The sequence below is a fragment of the Taudactylus pleione genome, unplaced genomic scaffold, assembly GCF_031769625.1.
Source record: "Taudactylus pleione unplaced genomic scaffold, aTauple2 ptg000214l, whole genome shotgun sequence".
NCBI lineage: Eukaryota > Metazoa > Chordata > Amphibia > Anura > Myobatrachidae > Taudactylus > Taudactylus pleione.
Genome location: NW_028284616.1, coordinates 17,333,056 through 17,349,729, shown reverse-complemented (window position 1 = coordinate 17,349,729; position 16,674 = coordinate 17,333,056). Strand labels below are relative to the sequence as shown.

The 16,674-nt window shown below is 42.3% G+C and overlaps 1 protein-coding gene across 3 annotated transcripts in view; it reads left to right on the top strand.

Moving 5' to 3' along the window:
* Nucleotides 1–16,674, top strand: part of LOC148517651 (uncharacterized) — a 62,457-nt gene that overhangs the window by 28,063 nt on the left and 17,720 nt on the right. The window contains exons 1-2 of one of the 3 annotated variants that reach the window (XM_088478569.1): nt 12,261–12,443; nt 15,949–16,064. In XM_088478569.1, coding sequence (XP_088334695.1) covers nt 15,957–16,064 — 108 coding nt within the window. In that variant the 5' untranslated portion in view covers nt 12,261–12,443; nt 15,949–15,956. Of the gene's footprint in view, nt 1–12,260; nt 12,444–12,504; nt 12,575–15,948; nt 16,065–16,674 lie in introns of those variants that run through there. The other 2 variants (XM_088478571.1, XM_088478570.1) reach the window with 2 other exon arrangements.

Below are 16,674 nucleotides of genomic sequence, written 5' to 3'. Positions count from 1 at the left end.
GAATGGAATCGTCCAAATCTGACTGCAAACACATCAGATGTCAGATATCGTTATCCGACCATCGGGAACGCTCATCGTTCATACATGTCAGATTTTCCTTCAGATATGAACGATTGAACGATTTTTTTAAATCGTTATCGTTCAGATCTGAAGAAAAATCTGACCGTGTGTATGCATCACTAGAGAGAGAGGGTCGGGGGGAGAGGGAGAGACAGAGGGCCTGATACAGTAAGATATTGCACGCAATTGATCATCTTGGTGAAACCATGCTGCACTGCAGGTGGGGCAGATGTGACATGTGCAGAGGCATAGATATGGGAGGGAGGTGTCCAAACTGATATCTAAATCGCAGTATAAAATAAAGCTGTGCAGTATTTGTGGGCTACATGCAAAAGCAGCCAGTATTTACCCTACATGCAAAATAAAATGTATGTATTTGCACCCCTTGCATTGCAATATGGTTTGTCCTGGTTCACAGTTACTTGCTATATCTTACTCTATTCCCAAAGCTGAATCAGGTCCAGAGAGCGTGCACACACTTCCCGACCTCTATGTACAGCATCAGGAACAGGGCAGGATTCTAATTGGGACAGACACTTCACGGCATTAGGCCCCGCCCCCTGCGAATACACCTGCGAATTGTGGCATTATATCAGCGAGGGGGCAGGGCTTCCCTCGTCAGTGATCAAGTGTGCTGTCACTGCAGTGCTGTCTGCTGCTGTCCGGGAGTCGGAATGTTTGCCAATGTGTGGGGGCCCCTGGACGACAGCCCCGCCTATAATCCGGCCCTGCCGCTAGTCGACTTGCAGCTAATAGGATCAAGCTCTTAATGCAGGTCTGGCCAATCTGTGGTTCTCCAGCTTTTGTGAAACTACAAGTCTCAGCATGCTTTACCAGCTGAATGGTGGGAGGGTATGCTGGGACTTGTAGTTTCACAACAGCTGAAGAGCCACAAATTGGCCAGGCCTGCCTTAATGTATGGTCATCTTGAGTGAGACTGTAATCTAGATTTACCAGAGGAAGCTTCTCCCCTTGTCACAGTTTCTCAAATCTATACGGTAATGTTTCATGGGATCAGATTTTTATTTTTTTTTTGTACATTTTGGGTTCTATAGTGTATATAAAAGTGTAGCCTTAATTTTTAAACATTACATTAAGGAGGCGGGGCATCCAGCATGGCCGCATTTTAGACAAGCTCCCTGATGTAGGCAAAAAATCTGAAGGCATCTTCCTACTACCAACGGATTTAAGATTTGCCAAAACCATCCTGAAAACCCCCTTCATCTGGGGAATCTGGAGATACCTATATCAACTGGGAGAGATTATTTTCTACCAGAGTCTGGCCATCAAACTAGATGGACTGTATGAACGCCATGAGCTCATGTGGCGCGATTTGCCTCTGAAAGCTGTAGGCCTTATACAGAAGGCTAAACACGACTGACTTTTATTACCGAATTACTACTTACCTGTTGGTGGATTACAGTGAACCCGGAGTTGTTGAAATAGCGCGGAGGTTACAGAAACTACCCGGCACTAAGGTGCGCACGTGGCGCGCAGCGGTGCTGGAGAGATGAGATGAACACAAGATTCATCTGGAACTGCCGTGGGATCAGAGGCTGAACGCTGGGACTGACGGTGCAGAGTGCATGGACATTGGCTTGGGAGAATTCGCCTGCCGTGTACTCCGGAGCTGATCGGTGCTCCTCCGAAGTACTGCAGCAAAGCATTGGCTAGACGCTGCATCTATCTCTGTCACTTGGGGAGTTTTACATCTCCGGACACGGACCACGTGGATCGGAAACCCTCTCTGCTGCCTAGAATACCAGCGCTCAATACATATCAGTGTTTTCCCTGCTGTATCTAAGAAGAGCGGAGATCTGGTAAGAGACGGCGGCTTGATTGGGAGATCTAGAACGGGATACGGCTGCTGGTAACGTCCCTACCTGACGCTGCCTATTGAGGTCTTGATCGTTGCTTCTCCGAGACGCCGCAGCATAGCACAGGCTGGACGCTATATCTTTTCTTGCTGCCTTGAGAGTTTGATACCTCCGGTCACGCGCTGAGTTGATTGAAAGTCCTTCTTGGTACCTGTGCTCCCGGTGCCCAGCGCATGTTAGCACTCTCCCGGCTGGATACAAGAAGGGGAGGGGGAGCGGCGGAGGTCCGGTAGCAAACAGTAGCTCTTCAAGGGGATATGTGTCTGGATACAGGTACTGGTAGCGTTCTTATCTGAAATCACCTACTTAAGGTTTGGGCGGTGAGTGGACACTTACCCTTGGCTGACTTGTCATCTCGAACACGGAATCCTTGTGATATCTATGAATAGAAAGATAAACTAAACTGGTTCTGAATAGTCCTGTTGGCCTGCATTGCGATATTTTGGGGTTCACTGCAAAGTTGGATTGAACACTAGGGCTGCTGTTATACACGCAGGCTATACTTCTGAAATATATATAGAGTCGCCTATAATAACTTACATGCTAAGAATTGTTAAGGCGGCTGCCTATAACCCAGGCCTTGATACTAATCTATTGTATTGCATCATACAATTATTAATATTATTGCTAGAGTCAATCAACATCTGTTAAAATTGTCCCCCTGCATTTTTGTGTGTGCTCCCCTCTTTTCACTTGTTCCTTTTCCTCTGCCCCTGAACTACTGTACTATGGATGCATAGAGGTCAAGGTAAATAAGCTCTATAGGAGGGGTATTGCTAATTAGCTTAGGGTTAACTCACATTTTCTCTCAAATTGCATTATGTATAGCTAGAGTAATACCGAACTTTCTCAGGAATTAACTACCATATTAATCTGACTTGTATATTGGTATAACTCTGACATATATAGCTCATATGAGTAGTATTGCTGCCATCTAGTGGCTGAAACGTTAATATATTATATTGACTTTAGTTACCTAAGATATCATGGAGCTTTCGTAGGCTTACGCATACTGTATAGAGGAATGCATCTCATAAGGTCTTTTCAGGAAACCAAAGCATGAATTGGGAATGCAATGCAAATGTTTTCTTGGGTAATATGATACCAACATAGTGGGGATTTATACCTATTTACTCCTGTACCCTAGTCAACCTCATACTATTTCAGTACTGCTTAGGAATATTTTGACTCTTACAATTTCATTTTTTGACCACTAACTTTCCATCTAGAGTGGAATTCTCTGTCGAATTTTTCTTTGATAGGTGATGGACAGATACGTCCGTAAGCCCACTCCGACTATATCTTCCACAGGGTCAAACTCCAAAATGGGCAAGGTAAATAAATCGGCTAAGAATGCTCCTCCTTCTCCATCACATAGTGATACAGCTGAATTGGAGTCTGAGGGAGCTACATCATTAGGCCACCACTCTCAGAATCCCTCGTCAATTATAGAAACAGCTCAGGAAATTTCGAAAATACTGATGCCTTTGATAGATAAAAAATTAGATTCTCTTCAGTCATCATTTGACGCAGCACTTGCAAAGATTGATTCTAACACCTCCAGACTTAGTACTTTAGAACAACGAGTTAGCGACATGGAGGATCAGTCTCATGAATTGCAACAAACAGTGAGCACACAATCAGAAAGTGTACAGTTGCTCATGGTCAAAATTGATGACATGGAGAATAGACTTAGGCGCAGTAACTTAAGGTTCATTGGGATACCTGAACAAATAAGTGGCCAAGCCTTGATGCAACTTGTAGTTCATAAAATACCTGAAGCCTTAAATTTATCTGAGAGCCCAATCCTGCCTCATGTAGAAAGAGTGCATAGAATAGGACCAGATAGACCAGGGCCTAATGCCAGATCCAGACCAGTAATAGCAAAGTATCTAGACTATAGAATGAAAGAGAGGATTCTTATTGGATACCGAAAAACATCCACATTGATGATAGATGGCTATAAGGTACTAATATTCCAAGACTTTTCAGCAGCAGTTACACAGAAAAGAAGGGAATTCACTGAGGTTTGCAAATTATTGTATGAGCGTAACACTAAATTTGCATTACTATACCCAGCCAAATTGAGAGTGGAAGATGGAGATCAAACGTTATATTTCACTGACCCTAAGACAGCCAAGACTCATTTTGGTATCGACGTGAACCGAGAAAGATCACCACGTAGATGAAAAAATTGACAGTACTGATACAGTTCAGAGTATAGTTCTAATTCAGTAATCAATAGGGATATTTACAGGAGTAGATTGTTGTCATTTCTATACTTGATGGAAATTTGCAAGATGATAATTGCTACTTAAAATGTTGTGTTTTATTCACATGAAGAGGCATTCCTCATTTCAATGAGTAGAATATGTTACAAAGTTCTGGTGTACATCACAAGTTACAGGTGATGAACACCACATGGAAATATAGTTGGGAAAATAAAAGAAAAAGGAGGAAACGCTGCACAAAATTGTATAATGCCTTTGATTTCAGTTGGTTTATTTTTTTTTACGTTCTTTATTGTTTTGTTTTTGTTGGATTCTCTCTCGTCCTCTCCCTCCCATCCTGGGGGATACTGGGATTAAGGGGTTTCATTGCATCAAAAATGACGGTCTCTGTTGGCTGGGGCAGAGTTCCGTACATTGCTTTGATAATGTTCATTACATTTTTTATCCCACAACAGGGTATTGGATAAGATATGTCCCTAAACATGAGCACTGGGAATTCTGGGATACATGATGGTAAGTTGAAATTTTTATCATGGAATGTGGGGGGTTTAAATTCCACAATTAAGCGAAAAAGAGTAATTACTCACCTAAAAAAATTTAAAGCAGATATTATGTTTTTACAAGAAACACATTGGGCAGAGGGTGACTTCTCTACTTTGAAAGCATCCTGGATAGGGGAGTGCGTAAAAGCTGGTTGCGGCAGAAGAGTCAGAGGGGTTGCTATACTATTTCAGAGAAATTTACAGTATACTATCATAAACACCATAGCTGACCCCAATGGTAGGTTTCTAATTACAGATGTGGAAATTTGGGGCTCCCGATATTCTCTAGTAAACTTATATGCACCGAATGTTTCACCTCAAGATTTTATCGGACAGATAATGGGTATTTTGGCACAGCGCACTAATTACTCCTTAATAGTTGCAGGAGATTTCAACTCGGTAGAAAATCCATCAATAGATAGACAACCGACCCCACAATCATCTAATTCGGCAGTATGGAGACAATTTCAGTCTCTTAAAGCAAACCATCATATTACAGATGTCTGGAGATTATTAAACCCCACAGATAAATCATACACCTTTTACTCTGCTGTACATAGATCTTGGTCAAGAATTGACTTATTTCTTGTGTCGGACAGCATAGTGTCTAAAATAAAAGATTCCGGGATACATTCAATTTTAATCTCTGATCACGCACCCATTACCATAACATTGACTATACCACAATCAACGGGTGGCCTAAGACACTGGCGATTTCCGTCCTATTTATACAAATCAACTAATTTTAAGGAATATTTACTTACACAGTGGATGAACTATCAGGATGACAACTTAGAAGCGTGGGATACACCAACCATTTTTTGGGGCGTATCTAAAGCTGTAATGCGAGGACGGATTATCGATTTTGTTTCTAAACAACGCAAGGCACAGACAACTGAATATAGATCAATGTCAGAGGCCCTCACTTTAGCTTTACAGAATTATATTGCAGATCCTACTGAGCTAACTAGAGGAACATATGTTCAGGCAAAGCAAATATTAGACACACACCTCCTGTCTCAAGCCAAAAAAGATGTACTATATACTAAGCATAAGTTTTACAGATGGGGGAACTAAGCAGGGAAGTTGCTTGCCAACATGTCCAAATCATGGCGGAAAAGGAATTATATCACAGCCATTAGGGATCCACACACTAACACCTTACTTACTACCAACGATGATATTGTACAGAAATTCGAGGAATACTATAGGGAATTATATAGAGATCTTTCCTTCAATCAGCTCCAACATGATACTTTAATTACTGAGGATTTATTGCCTCCACTAACTATAGAACAACAAGAGGCACTTTCAGGAGAAGTGACATTAACTGAAGTGTTGTCTGTCATATCAGAACTAAAACTAGGGAAGTCGTCTGGACCAGACGGATTCTCAAATGAATACTACAAACTATTGCAGCAACAGGTGGCTCCGATCCTTAAGGAGTTGTTTAATGATATGATAGATAACAAATCCCCATTTCAATACTTCACAAATACTACTACAGTGTTGATTCCCAAACCACAAAGAGACACACAAAAACTAGACTCGTACAGACCGATTAATCTATTAAATACGGATGCCAAATTATTGGCCAAAATCATGGCGAATCGTTTGCAAACTATTTTACCTGATATATTAACTCCCCATCAACTGGGATTTGTGAAGGGGCGACATTCGGTTCGTGGGGTCAGAGCGGCAATAGCAGCAGTGGCGGCAACGTCAGGAATATCCTCAAGTTCCACTAACACTCTGTTGAGTCTTGATACGTCAAGGGCATTTGACACAGTGTTATGGCCTCACTTATTTAAAATATTACAAATGCGTGGATTTGGGTCAACATTTATTGATTTAATTAAATATTTATATTTATCCCCCATGACGACACTTTTAATAAATGGTCATATTAGCACCCCAATAGAGATGTTCAGGGGTACAAGACAGGGGTGCCCCCTTTCACCCCTTCTATTTGATTTGTCCAAAGACCCGTTAATAAGAATATTAGAAAAAGATAGTATTTTTAGGGGGATTAATATAGGCTCCACAACGATAAAACTAACAGCATTCGCGGACGATATAATGCTCTACATCGCTAATCCTCATGAAAGTATGATCCACATATTTGAAGTGTTGAAAAGTTTCGAAGAAATTTCAGGATTTGCAGTTAATATAAGTAAATCGGAAGCGCTCTATCTTGGTACGCGTAACACAATACCACACTTACCAGAAAACATATCACTTAGATGGGCTAGTGACAGAATCACGTATTTGGGTATTATACTTCCTAAAAATTTAGCAAATTTATATTCCTTTAACTACAAACCCATTATAAAAAAAATCTCGGACGAGCTAGAGGGATGGAGGGACCTCTGCTTATCATATATGGGACGTGCATGTCTAATTAAAATGATCTCATTCCCGAGACTGATGTACTTGCTTCAGGCCTTGCCTTTATTTGTTACAGCAAAAGATTTGCAACTCCTGAATAAGATTTTTCGATCTTTTGTTTGGAATGGTAAGCGACCTAAGATAAGCCTCTTGAAATTACAACAATCTAAATTAAATGGGGGAATAGGCTTTCCAGATATCAAGATATATAATAAAGCAGTTATGTTTCGGTATCTGTCCGATTGGATAAACGAAACAGAAAACTATGCCAACACGTCACTTGAACGAGAGTTTCTTGAACAAAGGGACCTAATTACATTTCTGCATCTTCACGATCAGGAGCTTTCTGCCTCTGTGAGGGATAACCCATTGTTGTGGAATACAAAACGATTATGGCATCAATTGAGACATGAGGCAGGTCTAAATTCACATAAATCATTATTTCTTCCGTTGGTAAGAACTCCCGATTTTCAAAATGGACAGGCAACATACCCATTTACACTATGGCAAGTAGGAAGTATACAGAGAATAGGATGTTTGGTAGATAGAGAAGCACATAGGACTCTGACATATTGTGAAGCCTTGGAAAAATATAACACTTTATCAGGATACCCTGTAGCCTTCCTACAGGCAAAACATTATGTTAATTCTGTGATACAGGTGTTTGCAGAGGGAGATTGGAACAATCCAATAGATAGCCTTCTTTCCAAACCACCAATTTTGAGGACAGCCATTTCTAACTATTATTTGTGTTTTAAAACAACCATGGATCATGCATCCAATACTGGGGGACTGTCACAGTGGATTCAGAAATTTCCTACGTACACAATAGAAGATTTAATGGCTGCCCTTAACTACTCTTGTAAAACTCTAACTTCACCAATATATGTGGAGATGTTCTTAAACGTTTTCCACAGAGCTTATTTATCACCGCACAGAAGTTACTTAATGGGGCGCACAACTTCTCATTGCTGCTATAGGTGTGGGGAAAGCAATGCCGATTTATATCACTGTTTTTGGTCGTGCCCTTTGGTTAGAGGATTCTGGTTACAAATAAAAAGATATGCGGAATCATCAATACTCAATTATGTCCCCTTCATGGCAGAGTGGGCAATCTTTGGCATTATTCCCACAGATATGAGGGCGAGTAAGGGGAGTAGGAGACTGCTCTTAGCAATTAGTGCGGCAGCACGTAAGACGATATTACAAGAGTGGATCTCGTCCACTGCCCCATCTTTTGCATTATTTAAGATAAAATTATTTAATGTTTTTCGAAAGGATTGGGTAGAGGTAATATTAGAAAAAGAAATCAAAGTGGAGAAATTTTTCAACACATTGGAATCATTTATATCTACTCTGTCCCTGGAAATGCGACGACAAATTTATAATAGTGTGAAGGATACCTCATGGTACACACTTCAAACCATTGAAAACAACCCTCCAATAGATGTCACTTAGGTCGGTCACTAAACATACTGAATATGGAGGGAATATGGATTCTCCTGGTTTTGGTTGGGGGGGGGACGGGAGAGAGTTTCTTTCTATTTATTTATTTTTCTTTATTTTCTTTAGTTAATGTTCATTATCGACTGTATTCATATGCATATTAAGAATTTCTTATGTTATATGAAAAATTGTGATGTGACTAGATTGAATAATACAATATACTATTATGAAGTCTGTATTATGTAACATCTGACAGAACAATACGGTTATAAGGTTTATATGATCTCAAAAATCTATGAACATAATGACAATACTATATAATTGTGTTACATTTCTGAAGTTTTTAAGTGTTTTGTATTGATATGATTGAAATTCTTGAATGTGAAATTGTGCAGTGTTTCAATAAAAATAATTTTGAAAAAAAAAAAACATTACATTAAGGGGGCGATATATTAAACCTTCAAAAGAGTGGAGAAGTGGAATAGAGAAGTTGCCCATAGCAACCAATCAGCTGCTAGCTATCATTTTATAAAATGGACTTCATAAATGCTACCTCAAAGCTGATAGGTTGCTATGGGTTATTTCTCCACTTGTCCACTCTTTTGAAGGTTTGAAACATTTTCCCATGAATGTGTAGCATTTGTTTAAACCTAATCGTAACTAGAGTTTGTTCACATGAATTTTAGAATTGTTAAGTGCAGGAGCAGAATATACACTATGAAAACCCTAAGTTTGGATTGTGTTTAATATTAAAGGTGCATACACACACGATTTTTTGAACGATTATCGATAAATGATATCGATTATCGTTGAAATAATCGTTCACTTTCTAAGTTAAAATAAAATTGTAGTTCAATCAGACTGACCAACTCAACGATTTTCATTAAGGGAAGATGTAAAAATCATTTGTAGTTCAAAAAAATCGTTCATTACATTTAATAAATGAACGATTTTAGTAAACTATTTTTGTTCATTTTTCCCTTGAAAAAATAAACGAAAATCATTTACTAAAATCGTTCATTTACAAAATCGCTGTGTGTGTATGCAGCTTAAGTGATTGTCTGTTATTTAGGGGCCTAAATGACAGCTAAATCCTAATAATTGAAATATAAGTATTTATGCACCCTGCTTTTTAACAAACTTGCAATGGAAAGTTAAAATAGAAGTAGACTATAAAATGAATTATCTTAACCCTCATCCAGTATAAGAAGAATTGAAAATGTCTGTTTGGTAGCGGTATAAGTCTTCCCATGTTTGTCAAAAGGGACCTTCTCTACCAACCAAGCTAACACCTGTAGAAAGTGCTGACACACAAATTAAAAGGTCCAGGTCGAAAAAAATATTAGGCAAGCGATAGTGCTAAAGCAGAAAGGCCATGTGTGTGAATCCCTTCCCTGGTGAAAAAACAGCCTATAGGCTACAATGCATGATGAGACCTAAAGCTGGTGTTGGCTCACTAGTTCCAACTAGGTTTTTCAGAGCTTGGACATCAAATTCAGCCATTGATGGTCTGTGCGCATGCGCAGAAGGATTCTAAGCTTTACACATTAGCTTAGCTGAAGATACCACTTTTGGGTGTCTGCAGCTGTACAGAAGCAGCTAGCCATTGGAAAGCTGCATCTGATTGCTGGCAACCATCACATACTTGCAATTTGATGGAAAAAGTACTTCCATCGAATTGGGAACATCGATGGTTACTTTCCATCGTCTTCCAATGTCCATCCCTACAGTGAACTAACATTGTTAGATGGGCTTTAGAAAAACTGATCGGAAGACGGTCGCAAAGGCCATGGATGTGGTGTTTGGAACAAAACAAAAATGGAGTATTAAGCAGAGCAAAGCATCTTGTGCCTTTTATAGTTGTTTTCTTTACCCCATTAGTGCTTAGTCAATACTGTACCCTAAAGACTATTTGAATTCTCTCATTGATCATGATGCTATGGGGTTTACTCACTTAAATTGAGGTTCTGTCAATGGCGGGTATTCATCAAAGCTTGGAGAGTGATAAAATTAAGAGAGATAATGTACCCAACCAATCAGCTCCTTACTGTCACTTTACAGGCTGTGTTTGAAAAAATCAGTTAGGAGCTGATTGGTTGGTACTAAGTAACTCTGAAAATGTTACCTCTCTCAAGCTTTCATAAATACCCCCCACTTACTGCAGTGGTACTAAACACATTATCACAGCAATTAAAGTAATAACGTATTGTGATTCGAAGAGCAAATCTGGTCCCACAAGCCCATACTGATAATGTATTGCTCTAGTGTAAGGCGTTAATAGTTTAGTGACCATGTAAATGTATACTGCGTAGAATTGGGAGCGCTGCATGTGCAGTAATTAGTTTTTGTGTGCTCATCGTACCTTTACTTCGCAAGTGGACATTGTACAGGGAGTTAGTTAAGCATAACACTATCCTCATAACTTCCTACTACATAAGTTGGCTTCCAAAAATAATAGGACGGCATAAGAAATTCATGACTTCTTGGCGGCAACCAGTTTTGCTAATTGGTTAAGCAGTTACATAAATGGTGAGTTTCTGCATACAGCGCATGCGCTCATGCAAATTTACATATATCTGCATATGGCAGTCTTATTCTATGTCGGATGGACCTTGGCTGGGGCTTTAGTTCCGTAAAATATACCCTTTTGGGTGGGAACTGGGTGACACGAAGCTACGATCACATTGAATTACCCTGACTTGTGGGAGTGTCATGGATGTTTATCCAAAGCTCTGTGGGATTCTGAATCCTGCATACAGGGAAGAGATGCTTGTTTCTGTCGGATCTCTTGCATCTGGAAAAGGGCTGGATGAAGTGCCTATACTAATGGTGATGGTTCTGGTGGGTGGCGTAAAATCAATTGGCGGTACAGGTTTTCGCCTTCAAACACATAGACCCCCGCATTAGCCCTACGGAATCGGTTGTGTATAGATCCCCTTCAGTACTTGTACCTGGAAGAGACGTGCGGTGAGGGCGGAAGTGTAGTTCCTTGCCCATAGAGTCCACCAAAAGAAGAAACTTTTTCGCACGCCACACTTTGGGCTTTGTGGCTCAGTTCGCTCACCACAGGTTTATATTCCCCCTCTATGTCCGCGTGGTTGGTAAGGAATGACGTTGGACAGTAACTGATTACATCAGGGTACATTTACGGTGTGGGGGTGGGGGGGAACAGGGCTGCAACTAGGGGGGGCACGTGACCAGAGTGCCGGTTTTGAAGGGGTTTTGGGGAGAGGCTGCCGGGAGGCTAGGCTGCTGCTCTGTCTTGTGGGTTTGGAGCCGCATCCTGGCCTTGAGAGGCACAGAGACACCGTCAAACTAATGTGGTGGTCGCAAGCAAATCACTGCTCGCAGACTGGCAGCCAGTCAGCAGAGGTTCGCGAGTGGTGCCACATTACAATGATTTTTTGGGGGAGGGGGCGCGCCATATTATGGCCTTGCCCCGGGTGACAAAAATCCTAGTTTCAACTCTGGTAGGGGGGACTCCCATTACCATAAGGTAGTTGCCTAGTCCGCTTATAACCAGCAGAATTTGCCTTTTTTTCCGAGGCGCTTGTTTTTTCTTTCAAGCTGCTTGATTTCAATTCAGAGTTGGCCGGCCGGGCTGCCTGCCCTGCTGCAGCTTCTACTACAGTACAGTATAGTTGCCAGCAGTCTGACATTGAAGTGAATCAAAACGAGGTTTGAAACGCAAGCGGAAGTTAAACAGTGGGAGCTTCTGACCAATTGCAGAAGGGTGTCGGACTGTGGCTGTGCGCGTTGCTATGTGAGAGGCAGGCGAGCGCTTCAACATCATGCTGCAGCAGTAGCGCCTCATTATTAAATACCTGGAAAGGATCGCACTGTGGGTACAGCGGGCACAGGCTACGGGGTACCGGGCAGAGGACGGCATACACAAACTGGTAAGAAGAGGGCGTCTGCCCGCCTATAGGTGCAGCCATCACTGTGATGCGATGATCAGAGGCGAGATCGCTCATTGACGAAGGACCCTGAACAACGATTGCATGGAGCAACAGTTCTCTCATGTGGACTTGTATGGATTAAGCTTAATACACTATGCAGACCAATGCTATTCAGTGGCCCAAGCGATTCAGCAGCCACGCATATTAACACCATAGTTGATTATTTGACATTTTATCGCATAGGGTTTAGCCCAAGCATTAGTAATATTCCACGTTGCTGGTGGAACAGCATGGGATAGCTCATAACAGTGGCACATTGCGACCACATTGCTTATTTTATCTCGCTCCCCTGCATGGTGTGCAGTAAAAGTAACAATGGACCTGATTAAGAGTTGTACGGTGCTATTGCCATCACAGCTGCGATCCTGTATGCAGCTACTGTGCCACTAAAATATGCAAATGTCACAGTTGCCGGGGTATGTACTGAGATGCCCACTGACGTCTTTGAAAATCCAAGCATCTGTGTACAAAGACACAGCTTTGGTCACAGATCATTCAGTGTTAGCAGTCCTGAGTAACTATTTGGTCGCTCAGAATGGCCACAGGAACTGAGACGCCAGAGCCATGTTTAGTGTGTACAGAATCGCGGATGCAGTACGTGACATGCCCCCGAAACAGTTACAACACATTGCTTATTTAGCCAACGCTCTCTGTTACCACACGCAAACGCTCTGACTGTGAATCACACAGCAAATAAATTATCACTGCGGGCGACTACGGTAATTTACTTTGACGCATGCACAGATGGCCGATAATTGCTCAACTGCGAAAACATTGGCATAGCGTACAACTCAGAATCAGGCCAAAAGTCACATTGCTGTTATCTGTGATGTGCCCAGCCACCTCACATCAGATATTTGCATTTCCCCAAAAATAGTACCCATGTGCATCCTCTATTTACATTTTTTTTTGTACTGTACTGGTACCACATAAACTACCTCTTATGGTGCATACACATGGTCAGACTTGCTAGATGAACGATTTTACCAACGATTTCATGAACGATGAATGATTCCTGACAGCATTTAAATGAATGAAATCGTCCAAATCTGACTGCAAACACATTCAATGTCAGATATCGTTACCTGACATGTGGGCACGCGCATCGTTGGTCGATGTATGCCCTACATGTCAAAGATATTAACTTTTTACAATCGTTATCGTTGATATCTGATAAGAAATCTGACCGTGTGTATGCAGCATAAGAGGACTATCCAGTTAGGTTCGGAGTTAAGCTCCAGTTTAACACCTAAATCTCTTTAATTACTCTGCATGTCCCCTGCATGGTAAACACTCGGGTAACAGCGGTAACCCATACATTCTGTTTAAAATGCTGTGTACTAAATCCCAGAGGAAGCTCCTGAGGCTGTGAGAAAAAGTGCACCCTCTGGGGTTTAATATGTGGTGATGGTGGACCTGATTGAATAGGTCTGAGCAGACAATAACATGGTAAACCCTGCGGCTAATTGGATATTCCCCTTAGGGGTCGATTCAGTTAGCCATGAGCCCCAAAATGTGCCTTTGCAGCAGTGTTGAAATGCCAGCAAAAGCACATCAACTATTATGCAGCAATCTCACCCTGAAGACGCAGATTTTTTGTATGCAGCTGTGTATACACAGCTATACACACCTATACACAGCTATACAATGATCAAACTGATCAGCTGATTTCGGTATATGTGTACCCAGCTTAGCATGTACATTACAGCCTGTGGCCAGTTTTTTGTTCAAGCCGCGGTAACCACTGATTTTTACTTCCGATATGCTAACAAGGCTCCTCATTTCACAGATATATGATGTATCACCATTAGAATCAGACCCCATTTTACTCCACCAAAATAAATCATCACTATTCTGCCTGCCATAAATGTGTGTTTAACCGTCCACCCACCCTGCCTGCTTCTTACAAACAGCCTGTGCATTCAAGCTGACTGCTTGTCTTGCAGAAAATGCCAGCATTTTATCTCTTTATTATCATCTTTCATAATGATATGACATATTATGCAGTGCTGTATACGTTTGGGTTGGGTACAGGATGCCGGCGCTCAGAATCCTGACCAGGTGGAAATGCTGATACCTGCAGGTTAAGCTGGGTACACACTAGGTCGACGGGCGGCTGACCTATCTGACGAAAGGTAAGTGTATACATGCTTACCAATTCATCTGCTCGATGTGCCGGGATTGACAGCTCAAATGGGCGGGCATTTAAATCGCCTGCCCAGTTGAGCTGTCAATCACCGCCGGATCCCGCAGGATGTGTATAGGCAAACAGCGAATTTTCCGTACACTCCAGCAAATGACCAATATGTCTTTAAGATATATCGTCCATCTGCTGTGCTGCACTGCAGATCGGATATGTCTCTGAACGACGTTCACAGTCATATCCGCTGCACACAGCCGGCGATGCATTATAGCTATATCGCCCATTCAATGGAATGGGTGCTATATCTATCAGTGTGTGCCCAGCTTAAGAATCCTATCACTACCCCTAAACCTACCCCCCCTCCCCCGCAGCCTAAACCTAACCCTTCCTGTAGTGCCTGACTCTCATACTGTCAGGATGCTGGCGCGGAGATTCTGAATTGTTTTGGGATTGTGGCACCGGCATTGTGAGCACCAGCATCCCGACAGTTAGGATGTCAACTATGTTGTGTCAGAGACCTGGATGGTTTATGAACAGCAGAATTCTGTGGATACACTAGAGGTGGGAGATGTATCTAACCTGCTACAGAGTGGGCAAGTTGCCCTCTTGGTGGAAGAACTGTGGTACTGCCCAAATCTAGTGCTTATTAGTGCACTTGAAATATAGATTTATGGGGATGTGGTCATGATTCCGATACTCAGACTGCCAGCGCCAGAATCCTAACACCTGTCAGAATCCCGGCGACGACAATCTGACCGCTGGAATCCCGAAGGTAAATAGCAGGGTTAGTTGTCAGCTTTAGGCACTAGGGGGAGGGTTATGGTTAGGCACTAATGAGGGAGGGTTAGGGTAAGGAGAGGGGGAAGGTTAGGATACCGAACGACAGGTGTTGGGATGCCGGCATTGGGATTCTGACCACCGGCATCTCGTGCCCAACCCGATTTATGTATTTATTTATTTTTATCTTTGCACTTCAACAAATCCTCTGCGTTATACCACGCCTTGTCACTCCAATTTATAGCATGTGGGATATCACCGATCAAAGTATACATTTGGTTGCATTAGATTTTGTTTTATTTTTTTTTTCTCTTTTCAGGGTTGTCTATTTAATCCTTTAAAAAAAAAAAAAGTCCTAAAAGAAAAGCTAAATCTTCCCAAAGCAAAATAGCAACTACTACAATGAAGCAAAGAATAAGTTATAGTTTGAAAAAATAAAAGGAATTATCTATGCATATTGAAAACGTCCCATTTTTGGCTTTGTGTTTTTTTTTAAGATTTCAACATTCTGTTTTTCTTTAACAGGACAGAACATGCTGGCCAGAAATGGGATGAGAAGTTCAGCCCTGGCCCGGGCACAGGCCCATCTTGCTGGACAGAGAGTTCCTATAAAGCCAAAAGACACTGCAGATGAATTACAGGTGAGTTATTACATTGATTAGCACTTAGGGCCTGATTCAGACCCACTCGCGAGCGGCTGTCCGCTCGCAAGTGGGTCGATGTTATGGACTGAGCATGCGCACGACGGAGGGAGCTCCGTCGTGCGCATGCGCCAGACGCGACGAGCGAAGGAAAGTCCTTCGCTCGTTGTGTCCGATCAAAGAGGGCGTACTGTCAATGTTGATTGACAGCACGCCCCCTTTGGTGGGCGTGCCGGGGGCGCGCCTCCCTGACGGGGGCGTTCCCACGGGAACGCCTCCCGTCAGAAGCTGGCCCACTGACATCACTAGTGATGTCAGTGGGAGTGATTTTGGCTCTGAGAGCCAAAATCACTCCGGAGCTTGCGGTTGAAAACCTCAACCGCAGGCTCCGGCTCGCAAATTCGATGGTCGCGATGGTCTCGACCATCGCGACCATCACAATGCACGCTCGTATAGCCTGTGGGTGGTGACCCACAGCTATACGAGCGTCCAGGAGGACGCTCCATGAAAATGGAGGCCGGCCCTCATTCAGAGCGTGCGCTCTGCTCAGAGCGTACGGCTCTGAATGAGGGCCTTACTCCTTTATTGGCTTCTGTTTGAAAATCCTCTT